This window comes from Pithys albifrons, chromosome 5 (genome assembly GCF_047495875.1).
Source record: "Pithys albifrons albifrons isolate INPA30051 chromosome 5, PitAlb_v1, whole genome shotgun sequence".
Taxonomy (NCBI): domain Eukaryota; kingdom Metazoa; phylum Chordata; class Aves; order Passeriformes; family Thamnophilidae; genus Pithys; species Pithys albifrons.
The window spans coordinates 51,153,572-51,168,836 of NC_092462.1; the positions used below are offsets into that span (position 1 = coordinate 51,153,572).

The 15,265-nt window shown below is 37.8% G+C and overlaps 1 protein-coding gene across 2 annotated transcripts; it reads right to left on the minus strand.

Moving 5' to 3' along the window:
- Positions 1-2,184: 2,184 nt before the first annotated feature.
- Positions 2,185-14,895, minus strand: TMEM33 (transmembrane protein 33). 2 transcript variants are annotated; one of them, XM_071556569.1, is made up of 8 exons: positions 14,842-14,895; positions 14,689-14,741; positions 13,278-13,372; positions 12,739-12,926; positions 11,164-11,231; positions 10,487-10,620; positions 8,440-8,523; positions 2,185-7,102 (listed from the first exon to the last, which is right to left on the minus strand). In XM_071556569.1, the coding sequence occupies exons 2-8, from the start codon at positions 14,731-14,733 to the stop codon at positions 6,973-6,975; spliced, it is 744 nt and encodes a 247-aa protein (XP_071412670.1). In that variant the 5' UTR covers positions 14,734-14,741; positions 14,842-14,895; the 3' UTR covers positions 2,185-6,972. The 2 variants fall into 2 exon arrangements, with proteins under 2 accessions (XP_071412670.1, XP_071412671.1); XM_071556570.1 differs by having other exon boundaries at positions 14,689-14,887.
- Between the last annotated feature and the right edge of the window lie 370 nt (positions 14,896-15,265).

The following is a 15,265-nucleotide window of genomic DNA, read 5'->3' on the forward strand; positions in this document are numbered from 1 at the left end:
TTGTTTTATTTAGTCATTTATCTGCTGCTGTAAGCATTCATGCCCACTATCCATTCACAGTATATACACATCGATGCAACCAGACATCTTACCTCTGCCCCACAGTGATGTTGAAAAATTTGAGATAATTAAAAACGGGAATAGAACGACAGGATGCTCAAACACATGCACACTGAACTAATGCTGGTGCTGTAAGTAATTTTCTAAGGTTTCAATATTTCTCTGTATTATACAGTTACACAACTGAAAATGCCAGTGGACATGAAAATTCAGAAAGTCAACCTCAGATTTCCATCTGCTATTACAAAAAGGTTGTCATTAATGGGTTTGATTTAAACTTTATCATTGATCCATGATTTAGTCAGAACTTAACTGAAGTTGCTATAGCAGAAAGTATATTGAAAGGGATTGTAATAGGCAAACATCTGTCATCTCAAAACACTGTTTGGTCAGACTTTCTAGGATTAAAAAAAATTAAATCAAAAAATGTGAAAATGCTAAGCTACAAATACCATGTTCTATGCAAAAGTACATTAGGACAAAACCTCATGCGGTTGCACGTACAAAATCTTCCACCAGATTGCCAAGAAAAAAACATAGCAAAGCAACACAGAAAGAGAAAAGAAAGACAAAAAGAGGAGAAAAAGACAAGAAGCCCAGTAACAACACAGATTGATGCATTTATTTCTTTACTTTTTCACTATAGGAGCTTCAAATGTAATAGAGAACACATAATTCCACTGCAGATGTTTCTTATTTCAGGTAAACCAAGGTTAGCCTGTCAGTTTGTGTACACTGTGGCAGCACCTAATCGTGCTATTCAAATATTTTAAAAGAGAATAAATTAGAAACAATTTACAGCTTGAAAACTTAAGGACTATCCAGAGGATACTGATGGCATGAAACCATGAATGGTGAACTGGGGTTTTGGAAAGCAACAGAGCACCCAGTAGGATTTCCAGACTTCTTTTTATCAGAGCTGAATTTTTCTGAGTTCTAATAATTTTTTCCCCATTTCTTCTTCCTTCTCTTTCTATTGCATTTCTACCTTTGTGAAAACTATAGTTGACTTTGCTTTAGCCCTTGAAGATAATCCAGCCCTATGCCTTTTTTAATCTCTGATTTTCATATTAATTTTCCTGTGAAATATCTCAACTAACTGATGCACTGTTTTCATCTAACGTACTCTTCCTCTTCACAAAGATCCTTGGAAAAGGATCATGAGTGAATATTCATAGGAACATATACAGCAAATGAAAATACCATGATCTGCACTTGTTCAAGGAAACCAGTTTCCTCACCTCAGGCAGGAGTCTGGACTGTTGCAGAACTTCACTTACTTCACAAGCAAGATATCATGGTCACACACATGGAAACTGATACAGATGAACTCAAATGATCTTAAATTGAGAGTAAAGTCTTTTATGCCTCTTTAAAATACAATCCACACTACTGTTTTACAAAACTGCAACTGTATGGTGGTAGCCAGCTGTTGTAGAATAAAGCCCAGCTTGTTGGCACTGGGATTGAACAGAAGTCAGCTACTAAACATGCCATCACAAATGAGCTAAGCCTAGCCCACAATAAGAAGGTCACATGGAGTCACATTATGAAGAACATCAGTTCACAATTTTGCTTACAAGTTACAAAACAAATTATTATTATCCAATTCATTTTCAGTTCAGCAGTGGCACTTAGGTAGTGGATTGTAATCATAGTCACAAAATAATCTATTTTAAAATTAAAAGGGCAGGACTCCTGCCAAAACACAGGTACAACTTTCTCTACTAACACCTGCACTGAAAATATAGCAATAAACTGGGCACATAGGCAGATTTTTTTCCACAGAACATGGTGTTAACTACGCTAGGTATAAAGCAGAATAGTTCCAAAGACTTAAAGATAGGAATCAGCTTTCTTTTTGTTTGGACATACACCTTCATCTTCCTGTTCCTCTACAAAAAGCAAATGAGATGCCACAACAGCTCACTGCATCCTGCACTATTCTAAACACAAAAACCCAAAACTGACACCCAACATGCACATAGAACATTTAACATAGAAACCTGTTGGTCAGTAAAAATTTGCTTAGAGATTTGAACTTAAACTGTTTTGCAACACTGATAATACTTAAAATCCAGAAAAAAATATGCAATTTGATTCAAGAACAAAAACATAGCCATATCAATACAGAAAACAATTTAATTAATTTCAAAATAAATATTTGACATACAAAGCACATACAGTGAAAAAGGGTCACAATAAATTACAAATGGAGATACTTGCTCATTCACTGAGAAAAGCCCTTGATATTTCCAATTTTGTACCATCAAATTTATCATTCTTGCTGATTTAAGCACAGCACTAAACAAATATGGATCCCAGTGCTTTCTTTCACAGGTACTGGTATGGATAATTTACTGCAGTGATCCAATTTGAAAATCAGTAGGGACCAGTAAATCGCTGCATAAAAGAAAGAGCGAATGAGGTGCTTTTTTCTTAGTGTCAGCAGCCTGCGATTATTATGTTTATTAGATTTTCTTGAAAGGGTTTCACATTTTCTCAAATATGCAGGAGAACTATATTTCCCCTCTGAGCTCTTACATTAGCATTTTGGGCCTCAGTCCTTGAATACAAGTAAAAGATGAATTTTTCAATTAATTTTAAAAGTTTATACCATCTGGATGGCACAGAACTAAAGCAATGAAACTCCCTTACCTGCACAACATCTGCCATTATCAGAGCTAGAGAGAAGTCAGTAAGTAATGCTGACATTTTATGAGAAAGATTTTTGAATCTACATTTAAGATTAAATTCTATTACATTATCCATACTGATAATATATCTCTGAAATAAAGGATTGCTCGAGGTTCTGTCCTTAAAACGAGAATTAAAACAGCAAGGCCTGACTTTATAGCACAGTAGAAATTACAATACAGAGGTACACTAACCAATTTCAGTATATATAGTTTAACCACAAGTAGGTGCACCGCAGCAATTAAAAACTGTAGATAATTAAAACAGATTAGCAAACTCTATTACCATCAAGCACATTAAGTGCTTGCAATCTTATTCTGTTGCATTATTTTTCATCAGCAGGATGACAATACAAGGGACCATACATAGTTACTGCATATGGAAATCAAGTTTTGATGCCACTTCAAAAGTGCATGCTGTCTAGCTCAATGTCTTTTCTACCTTTAATCTGAGCACTGTAAGGTATAGTACTTTTTCAAGTATTTAAGCCCACAGTTAGTGTAATTCTGGGAGCAGGACCAGCAAGTCATATGTGGTATACAAACAAGTTAGTTCCCTCTGGGCACTTCTCCAACTCTCTTTGTTCTACGTCCTGCTCTGCCAGAGCTCTTGCATCCCCTCAGGCAAGTGCTCCTTCCTTTCATGTCTCCGTTCCTGTCTGTAAAATGAACAAGAACTATAGTTCCTTAATAAACAGGGGATCTGTACAGCAAATGTCGCACTACAGGTGCCTAATGACAACACAGTCCAGCACAGAATGTACAAAATAACCAGACACATTATTTGTTTGGACAGTACTATAACACATACAATTAACGTTTTGAAAACTGTTGGAAGATACAGTGGATCATGATTATAATAATTTTTTTTAAAGCATGCAACTTAAAATACTAACAGATATTGCTCCCCTTAAGTACCCATCAAAGAAGGGAGCAAAATATAAAACTGACAGCAGAGAAAAGACAATAAATATATAAAATTAAATAAAAGGAAAAAAGTAAAGGATGTATGTATTGGTGAGTTACTTTGTGTGTCCCAATGGCTTCTGATACTCAACTACACCTGACAACAGAAACTGTTACACTGGAGCATCACTTCTACTTGCTTGAGGAGGGCAATGGGGGGATCTGCCCACAGAATCTATGCAACACTTAACTTATGAAGGCTAAGATGACAAAAAGCAATGACCAGTGTGATTTATACCAGCAGAAACAGTCACCTAACATTAGGCAAGTAACCTTTCAGTAAGACAAAAACTCTTCTGCTTCACATTTGGGGTTGACAGGCATTGTATGGTCAGTTGCAAAATTTCTCTACACAGACTTCCGTCACAGGCTCTGCATCACAGCTAGTTGTTGACAGCACATCAGCATGAATATACAGCTCTCTTCATCAGAAAAACCTCAAGCTATCAGGATACAACCAGCATTTCACGTTTACAGTCACAAACCATGGCAAGGAAGCAGACACAAGGACAAAATGTTTTTGCCAGCATTGAGGAAACGGTGTTATCACTTAGAAGGCTGAAAGGCTGCAGTAAAAACCAAAGCTGATGCAGAGTACAGGTTAGTTGCCCTATTTATTTGGTTTAAACATTATTCTTACAACATTGTTCCATGTTTTCTTGGCACATCAGAGAAGTTAAGCTTTACCAGGCCACAAGTTGCTCATTTGTCAAGCAACTCCTTGCAAAGCCAAGAACACACCAGCCAAATCAAATCAAATCCCATTTATGAAACATATTCCTCCTCTTGGTCCATTTTTAAGACTTAAAAAGTTAACAAGAAATTCAGTATTCACATTTAAGTTCTACTTCATGGCACTGTCTTCCAACTCTCAGCTCACTGCATTATCATTCACTTACTCCTTTAAATCTTTTTTACCCATTAATAGAGTTGGATCTCAAGACTTAGCAGCCTTCAGTTACAGCTGGAATATATTGAATCCAGTTTAGCGTTGTCTCTAATTTGCTAACATCATACAATGAAGGAACAATAGACTGCACCCTTACCTACAGTCAGACCACAATAATTTGCTCAGAAGTAACATGTTATTTTGTTTCCATTAATTACAGATTTTTTTGCCTTCCATTCCCAGCATGGGGGACCAACTTAAATGACCAATTTAATTTTTAAATCACAGTGGTGCAAGGACCTGGAAACAGTCTGATGTCACCAGTCAAAAAACAGATTGTGTAACATGAAAGAGAGCCTAGAATCACGCTGAGGAACTGAAACAGTATTAAGTAGGTCTGGATTTTTTTCACTGATATCATTGTTGCAGTGCTTATTTTTGGGTTAGATTTTGAAGGAAAAGGTCATAAATTTTTCCAGTTTAGAAGGTAAAAAATCCCTATAAGACAATATAGGAATGCACAAGACATTATATTCCAATTCAGAAGCAGCAGTAGGAATATAAGAACATGCACACATACACACAGTACAGCATTCTGCTCAACTTCCAGGTTCAAGCATCAGTATGTTCTGTTAGAGAGAAAATAAGCTTGAAGAGCCTAGCAAGTTACATTTAACACTCCTTTTATTGCAGTAGAAATTTTAGTTTTTATAAAATCCTCAAATTACAGGATATACATATAATGAATCTCATTGCAAGTCTTTAGCAGCTGTAGAGCATTACTGCATGCACCTGCTTCTACAGTGTGCAACTGTTCTATAAATAGCTAATCATGTTCAGAGAGCAAGACAAGTAGTCAAAGAATATCATATTCAATTATCAACTCGTTCATCAATACCAAGAGGTTGAGCAAAAAAATGAAGTCAGTTTAAATACATAGCTCTGATTACACTGAAAAGTCTGAATGATACCCATATCACAAACAAGATAACTCAACAGTTACAGGAAAATACTTTGCTTCAAGACTGTTTTTGAAAAAGTTTCACGTAAGATTTCTCTGACCATGGAAGAGTAGTTCAGTTCAGTGCTACAGAATTTGACAAAAGGCCAATGAAACGCCTTTAATTTTATGCAATTAGAATACTAACATTAACTACAGAAGGTTAGGCAAATATTTTGCCTTGAATTTATGGAAGGAAGTTGTGTTCAGACAGATAATATTATTTTTCCACAACCTACTTTTCAGCTGCTGGGTAAATACATAATCAGCACTCAATTTAATATTCACTCAATTTAATATTCACTTTTGTAGTCATTACACTGGCTTCAGATCAGTCATCAGATGGATTTATGCCAAGAAATCCTACACGCATTTGTTTCAGAAGCTGCCTAAAGAGGTGCAATCCTTTATGCAAATTTCCCATCACAATGAGAGTCACAGAAACTGGAATAACAATTTATACAGAGCTAGCTACAGATTAATTTTCTAAAAAGCTAACATGCTTGAATTACTGCAGTTTCAAATTCGCGTGGACACAAAAACAAACCTGCAATGAGTCTGCAAATGTTACTTCATTTACATTGATTGGTTAATTTGAGACATAGTTAAAAGTTTAAGCATATATCTTTGGCTGAAAAGCCTACAGGTCAGCAGTTTGGCTTGGTAAAAACATCTTGTTATGACAAGAAAACTGCACAGAGTTTTCTGTGATCAGTCTTGGTATTTCTTTCAACAGCATAACGTAAGACTGTCACAAGGTAGAAACTTGGAAGAGTTCTTTTTAAGCAGTATTAATAAAAATAGTGTCTCCTTCAGAAAAGGCGTTATCTATGTCAGCTTGATAGATTTTAATCCCTTGTGTTAACTTCAAAGTGGGCCATATTTCTACATTGAGTATAGTAAATTGGACAAAGTTCTACAGATACATTTTGAAAGCAGAAGAATACTGTCCAAAGTGTACTGCATAGGTATGTGTACCAACTGCTATGCACTGGATACAGTAGCTATAGTTCCAACTAGCATAAATGAAGTGAGCGCAGACCTCTAATAGTTTTAAATCAATCTCAAACAACCCTTGATTCCTTAAAAAAAAACCCCAAAACAAAACAAAACCTGAATGACTCATCATGTTTTAGATAGGACGCAGCTATTTTTTTTCACCAATTAACAATACAGCATAGTAATTTTAAGTTTCCATTATTTGTATTTGATATGCTAAATTTCATAATATCTCCAAGAAAAGCATATACATATTTTTATACAGCCTGGAGTGAGATCAGTGTAAAACCAGAAATTTCTAATCATCAGCAGAAGTGCCAGCTGCTCATAATGTTCACAAAACACGAGTGCCTGAAATGTGGCTATGCAACAGTTGGTGCCAATCTGCTTATAAATGAAATGCTGCTGAGGCATAGTCTTCTTACAAAAACAGGGCATGAGGGCTTCATTATTAAGTGTTCAACAACAATCCTGAGCTCGGTGAAGAGAGTCCTGAAAAATCAGATTTAAAGAGTTTTAAAATCCTGCAGTGTTTATCAGAAGTATTATCTAGAGCTATCTTTTTCATTCACATCTTTTCTTACTATCACACACACACACACACTCTAGTTAACAAGTTCTTTGGACCACCTCAGTGTTGCGGTATCTTGCAAAAGCTTCAGAATTCTTGGCTTTTAAACATGAACATTTTAATTAACTTTATATATATACTGAGCTGGAAGCTACTGAACTCAAGACAGAAAAAGTCCACCTTTAAGTAAAAAAAAATCCACAAGACACCTAAAAACCCAAAAAGACTAATGTTTTTTATCACAAATAGTGTAAGAACTTAGAAGACAATTGTGTCTGTGTGCTACTTCTTGCCAATATACAATAACTGTGCACTCTAGAAGCTAGATATAAAAAATACAACCAAGATCACCAGTTTCCCTTAAAACTACAAAAACACCAGCAGAACATCTTGGATTAACTAGTTCTATTGAAAGTCAGTTCTAGTGTTACACGGCTTAGATTATTTTTAGATACCAAAGCAGTAAAGCAACTTCATAGATTTTGCTGTTATTGAAAAAAGTAAATACATGTACCAGAATGGAACAACTGATTTCTTACAAAATAGTAGGGAAAGGTGATTAAGCCTATGATTCTCAGAACTGTCTTTGCTCATCAGGGCAGCCAAAGCCACTTCCTTGGCACTTTAGTAAACCATTTTCTAAATTAGTAATGATTAGGCTGGAAAGCGTGGTCATAAAACTCTTACGCTATGCAATGCTTATTGTAAGAACACTCAGAAAACACTGACCTGAGAAAATCCTCACAGAAGTATTTATGATTTCAAAGTCTAAAGCAATATTGACTTGATCAATTTTCAAAATCAATAAGCTTGTATTTCTAATATAATTAACCTGATTTGTGAATTTAACTAAAGGAGGTAATGAGCATGTTTAAGATCATCCACAGATTTTTTTTCTGTCAATATTACCCAAGTTCTTAAGTGTGTTCATATATAGACTTAGCCTAGATAAACCTAGAAATCTAACAATAAGGATATTTTTCTGATAAGAAAGACTTTCTTCTCCCAAAGTGTAGTTTTAACTACATAAGCATGTTCTGAAAGCTCCTATTCCAGAATGGTGTTACATTTCTGATCAGTTACATGAAATGTAACTAACCTTGAACCAGCTAGGGTTTTAGCAGGGGTATTTCACATTCCAAAATTACCATTTGCAGATTTAGTACTATGTTATGCATTCATTTTAGAATGAAAAGTTTCTGACTGCCTAAGCACTACACATGTAAACACAAACTTCCAAAATCAATTTAGAACTTACCGACAGTACGGATTTCGCCGAGAAGAGTAGCGTAATGTAAGAAACCTGTAGTAAATGAAGGGCTGGAGGAGGCTCCCTTGTCCGCTGAAAGAATAGTTCAGTAGAGCTTAGCAGTGACAAAAACAAACAAACAAAACAAACAAAACTGATGCTCCCAAACCCACCTATTTTCCTAACAAAAGCAAGCAAGCAACTTGGGCTCAAAAAAGAGCTAGATTTGGGTCACACTGGTTCAGAAAATCTAAATCTGACATGAAAAAGTATATAACCATACACTTATAGATGCAGAAATCTACATTATAGAATAAAACTGCTTAATGATGCACTTACAGAAATGGTGTTCCTGTATTGATTTTTATATTTATAAAGTTTTTCATATGTCCCACTTCTGGTAGTGTGCAAAGAATCACAGACATGATTGTGGATACATGTTCACTATCAGGAAAAAGCTCGTTGGTCAAGTATGGAAACTGGCTGACATAAGTAGTTCAGTTAGAGCAAGTTTTTTTCACTCTTATCACAGCACTTTGAATATCCGGACCGTATTTCCAGTATCTTTTGCAAAACTTGTCAGAACACACTGGAGACAATTATAGATGTATTGAGACATGTCGAGTTAATACACAGTTATTTCAGTTAAACTGAAATTAGGTCTTGATATTTTACAAAGCTGTTGCTTCACATGATGGCGCTATAAAGTAGTGAAAGCGTAGTATACAAACCATAAACAGCAAAGCACAGAAGTGCCCTGAGTTTCATTTTACTGACTGATGCTACTTTAACTAACACAATATTTAAAGTTCTGCTTGAAGCTGAACATGACATTTCCAGCAAGTGGAACTCCTTCCAGTATAAGCAATACCTTTACCCAGAAAAAAAAATATGAAGTGAAAGGGAAAGTGAATGACAGGAGAGAAGAAAGAGGATATCTTCAACCTGTACACTTTACAAGCAATTTAATATGCTAGAACAATTGACAGAACAAAATTCACAATAGCTGCATTTAACTATTATATGCTTTTAATTTGGCATATAACTTTTTATAAGCCTCAATATCTACTAGATGACGTATCAAGTAGCAACATTTCACATAGTACATTCTCCACAGAGAGAGAAAAGAGAAAAAAGGAAAGTTATTCTAAAGTGACGTTCAAAGCATTTGAAAGTTTCAGATACTGGCTACAGAATGTATCTGCCAGTTGATAAGTGGCCTTAAATGAAATGAATCCTTGAGGCCTGAACCATTAAAGTGCTCAGCTGACACATCCAAAGATCAAGACAAATTATGCATTCTATCAACTTTAAAGAAGATAAAGCCTCCCTTCCGCTGCCTGTGAGAGCACTCAAGACAAATGCTCTCACTATGCTGTAACTTTTATAGAATAAAGGGTGTATTCCCCCTCCAAATATTAAAAGGCAAACTTCAGTGACTGTCAGGTAGTTATGCCTATACAACTTCAGTAGTGTTCCAACATGCTTATGCTCAAGATCCCTAAATTAATTCAATAGCTTGCACAGCAGGCAAAACCGAACAGAATGTAAAAACCCCACAAGGGTCACTACTCAGAAGTAACACAGGAGAGAATACAACCTACTCCTGTTTGCACACTTTTTGCATACTGAAACTTAATACCATTTAAATTTGTGAAATCTAATCGTCAAAAATAAGAGCTTACTTTCAGTGAAGCTGAACATCTTAAAATTCTATTAAACCAACCAAAATTAAACTGACTGAACAATGTACTGATAGAAATGCAGGCAAATGTAAGTTGCAAGCCTGAAAAACTTCAATGTGACTCAGCAATGTCACCTATGCTATGAAATGGAAGGGTTTTTTGGTGCCCAGTTATATCATAGCGAATGCTTTTTCACGTCATGATGCACCAACTGGGGAAGTCTAGGAACCAAAGAAATTTTACTTGAAATTCAAGTCTTGGTCCGCCAAAACCATACAAGTGGAGCACTATGATCCACAGAGAACTCACTTGCAAAAAGTAATCTTATGTAGCAAGTTTCTAATTATTCAAATATTTATCATCATTCTTACCTGAAGAGCATAAAAACTGTAGCTGGCATGAGGAAAATTTCATTGCAAGCAATGAATTTTAGAATATTCTGTTGATTAGCATTCAGTTTCTCTAAGAGATTTCTTAGAAAGGGCAAACTATTTGAACTTCGTGCCTTGAAAGAAGAAAAAATTATTTAGAGAAAACATACAAGTTACACCTATCTTCAATAGCACAGAGAAATCAAAATACAAACAATTGTAATTTACAACATATTTTACAACTTTACTGGTATTGAGATTATTATTCCAAAGAAAACCGTATTCTGCTTGCTAATCTCACCCTGTAGTTTGTTACCTTACTTTGGACATGGAACAATAAAATTCACAGTCTGTGGTTTAGTTTGAAAAAGACACATCTTATGTTTCAACTTAATTGTTACACGGCTTTTGTTTCCTTCAAAGAAAAGCATTTGAAGAAAAATAGTCAGTGTCAACTCCAACATTCTGAGTCATTATAGAAGGGGAAAAAATAAAAACAAACCACAAACCCCAACGAACTCAAAAATGTCTTCTCAGATTCTCTGTGCTGAGATTCCATACTACAATTCACTCTAATTCCTCCAGTGCAGCCAAACCAAACCATAGTTGCAACTTAAACCTGTTTATAAACCCCAACAATACCAACATTATTAATGATAACATCGTATCATACTTACATCAAGAACCTTCTTTGTGTATGTGGCAGCATGAAGCAAAGAGAACAGCAGAACTGGAAAAATACTCACTGAAATAAGTGATAAGGAAAATGATACACTGCACAAGTGCATAATCTCTTCTTGACATTATACTACACAAGTCATAGCTTGATGGCTCTTTGCAAGAGGTTGGCTGGAATGACCTATACTGGATGAAGATATGTGTAAGTCTAATATCTGTATTTATAGCTCTTCCTTTTGCTTCTTATAGCTCTTTGCTGCACATTTTTATTAACTTCAAAATACGGTTATCTGCAAGTATGCAAAAATATATACACCATAATATACCAGAACATCTTCCAGATGCTTCATGAAGTTGGCCAGGTCTGGGTTGGTGTGTATGGTTATGATGTTATAGGTCATTCAGGCTGAACATACTACAAACACAACAGACATCACTAAGCCAGGAATTTTGGCTAAAAGAAAAAGCAATGGCTAACTCAATAAACAAAAAAAGGACATGAATTATTACCAGTCATGGAAGGCTTGCTGTAAAATAAAGTGGAAACTGCCTATAGTAATACTCAAGGTTAGACTGGTCAGTATTACTTCTTGATAAAAGTCTCAAAATGCTTCATAATGGAGCTCTATTGCTATATAATAGAACTATATATGAAAGGGAGATAGACACCTCACCTAAAAGTGACAACAAAAGAGGTAATAGAATAGAAAGTTTTGTCAGACTTTTTTAAAATACATGAATATTATATAAGGAATCCTCCCTTCAGACCAGTTACAGCCAGGAGGCTTGTGTTAGGTGAGGGAGAATAAGATCAAGGAGACTGCAACACAGAGATAAAAGGTTTTAAGAACAACTTATATAACGAATTCTTGAAATAATGATTCTTTCTGCACAGAGGACACATGTAAGATTACTACTTAAAATGTATTAAATACATGTAGTCATAATATTTTTTATTAAAAGATGCTAGGAGATTAATTTCTTTACCAAAGAACATGCAGGTGCCAGCCATTCTGATTTCACAGAGCAAGAACACAGACATTCCTCTGGCAGAGAGATTTTAAGACTCAGACATTAGGCATACATAGTGTGCCATAAAGAAAAGTCAGTTCTTACATGTCACCTTTGACAAGCCTCAGGAGTAAGTATTTTTTACAGACTTTATGGGTTTAATAACTTATCTGAGAAAGCTCCCACTGAGTAATTGTTTCTCTATGTGATGCTACAGTCTTGCTACAGTGAGAAGTCATACATAAATCCCGTACTAGCAAAAAATGAAAATTACCAACTTCTCCAAGTATCACTTGAGGCTGGTCATAAAATCCACCAAACTTCAGTTTCAGGAAAAGATAATCTAAGTAGCCAGAAACTGCAGTGCACTATATAGAGCTGGTTAAACTGAATGTGGATGGATCAATACAGGCCTCCCATATTTTACATAAAGTATGTTCAGTGAATAGCAAACATATCAAATTAGTTCAAACTGGTTTTTCAAATCATGGCCCAGGTGATGAAAAGAATCAAGTTTGCCATATATTTAAAAACATTCCCAGGATGACTCAAGTGAAGGATACTTGTAACAGGGTAGGAATTCACAAAGATAAGGGAGTACAACAGGTAGTGGCAGCTGTCCTCCAGCAAAGCCTGGGCCAGAAACGCCCTGCTAAGCTGAAAGTGCGGTAGCCTTTGATGCAGTCGGAGGGCACTAGTAAGAGCATTTGCCAGCAAGGCACGCTGATAAAAGCTTGCTGCTTCATGCAACCTGCAAAGCATCATAGGAGACGTTACCATATGAACCAAGCTCAGAAGTCTTCCACCCCTGAGAATTGCATCACAATTACACAGTACCTGAAATACTTCTATTATCATACATAAGCGCTACCTCCAAAATACAACTCAAAAATCGTAACTCTGACTGCAAGTGCCTAAAGTAAAACCACTCAATACATTAAGCCATTTTTTAAACCAATCTAAAATCTGTAAGTTGTTCTGGGAGAAACCACCCAAGTAAGCTGAATAACAGCAAATTACCCTTACATGAACAATTCTGTGCAAAGGGAGTCTAACTCCTTTGTAAATTTTTAGTGCTTTATAGTATTATTATAGTACGTACCCTAGGAGAGGCAGGACAAACAAAGCTGAGCAGTAAACTGTGAACAAGCGGGAAATCCACATTGCTGTATCCAACTTGTTAGCCATCAGAAATTGCTACATTGGAAAAGAAAAAAACACAAAGCCCAACCCCAACATAAGTCGGTACATTAATATTTGCATACAATGAGCATTCTTCCCTGCTGTATTAAATTGCAAGGCTTTCTCCAGCCTTGAATATAAGCAAATTGTAGCTTGAAGCAGAAAGCTTCGTTTTGTTCTATAATACTTTACTCATATGATGCTACTAGCCAGATCAAAAATAGCTCTGCTTCCTCAGAACCAAGAGGCTCCTTTGTACACTACAACCAAATACAGTGATGAGAACTTCTGGGAAAGTAATGTTTCTATCCAAACAGATCTCATTAAGCCAGCTTCATAAGTAGTACCACATAAGGTCTCTAGACCTGACTGACTTTTGCACATACTGCTTCAAGGTACCATTTAGAATACACTGCACAGCCCTTGGGCTGAATCTCCATAATTCTTAGCGAGGGAAAAAAAAAATAAAGGGCCAGATAAAGTTAGCATAACTGCATGCTTATAATTGCAAAGAAAGTGGCATCATTTTGGCCTACATATTCTTGGCCTCGAAAAAGCAAAAGCTTTTTACAGTAGTCTTGCACCTGTCTTGTCACTGAGCTCTCCTTAACCACAGCCCTCCTCAGTCCTGATAAAACCCCAGTACCATAAGGTCTCTAATGAAACATAGCATACTTTTGGCTATTATATACCTCGAACATGTGTTTCCTTGCACCTAAAACCAGCTCAAATTTTTTCATGAATTTGAATCAGCTTTCAAGGATTCCTGTTTTCCTCTATATTCCTATTGCCTCTCTATAGAAATGACCAGAAACTAACATAACAAACCTGCAAGCACCTTCATATCATGATCTAAAGCCTTACTCGCGCAATATAACCACAGAAACGGCTTGAAGCTGAGTCAGAGAAGGACTAGGCTAGGTATCAGAAAAAGGTTTTTCACCCAGAGGGTGGCTGGGCACTGAACAGGCTCCCCTGGAAAGTGGTCACAGCACCAAGCCTGACAGAGCTGCAGAAGCATTTGGAAAATGCTCTCAGGCACATGGTGTGATTGTTGGGGTGTCCTGTGTAGGGCCAAGAGCTGGACTCGATGATCCTGATGGGTGCCTTCCAATTCAGCACATTCTATGAAATACAGATGCTGCCACACTGAGTTAGTTTTGACTGAGACATGTGCAGGGGCGCCGGCACACCAACCGCACACTTCCAATCAGGAAGCGAGAGCTGCCCCGCCCTGCCCGCACCGGGCGAGCAGCGCCACGCTGCGATTCCAGCGGGACCCCCGCGCCGCTGCGGCCGGCCCAGGACCCTCAGACTTGGGAGCTGCTTACCACGGCCCCGCCTGCCACGGGCCCGTTCTGCGCCGAGTCCGCCATGGCCGCACCTGCGGGGAGAGAAGCGCCTCAGTGTGCGGGGCGGTGCGGGGCAGGGCCGACCGCGCCGCCGCCTCCCGAGCCCCCGCTCCCGGCCCGGCCGCGACCCACCGCAAGCGCCACACCGCGCACGGCACACGCTCCGCCGGATCCTGCCCCCGGATGCGAAAGGACGACACTTCCCATGCGCCGCGGCGCTGCCGGGCAATGTAGGCGGGGGCTGGGCCGCTCCCGGCGGAACGAGACACCCCTGGCATGTCCAGACAGGTTCGCGGCGCTTCTGGGACTGCGGCCGCCAGGGCGAGCCCGAGGGGGAGGACGGTGGCTCCTTTCCCCGCTGTCCACAGCAGCCCCGACAGCTGATGCTCAGCTCGGCCTGCAGGGTCTGTATCAGGGGCACGTCTGTGTGGTGACAGCAACAGCAACAATATTAATGCTCTCTTCGGCCCCAGGCTTGGAGTGTTTGCTCACTGAGGGCCAGCCTGGCTTTCCAGAGCCGTCTGTCGAGGCTTATCGCTGTGCATCAGCCACGGAA

Excerpts from the sequence above, each read along its gene's own strand:
- TMEM33 (XM_071556569.1), bottom strand. The coding sequence starts at position 14,733 with ATGGCGGACTCGGCGCAGAACGGGCCCGTGGCAGGCGGGGCCGTG. Across the intron at positions 11,232-12,738 it reads GAATTCCTACCCTGTTACAA|TGAGTATTTTTCCAGTTCTG; the intron begins GTATCCTTCACT and ends CACTTATTTCAG. Across the intron at positions 8,524-10,486 it reads ACAGTTTTTATGCTCTTCAG|CGGACAAGGGAGCCTCCTCC; the intron begins GTAAGAATGATG and ends CTATTCTTTCAG.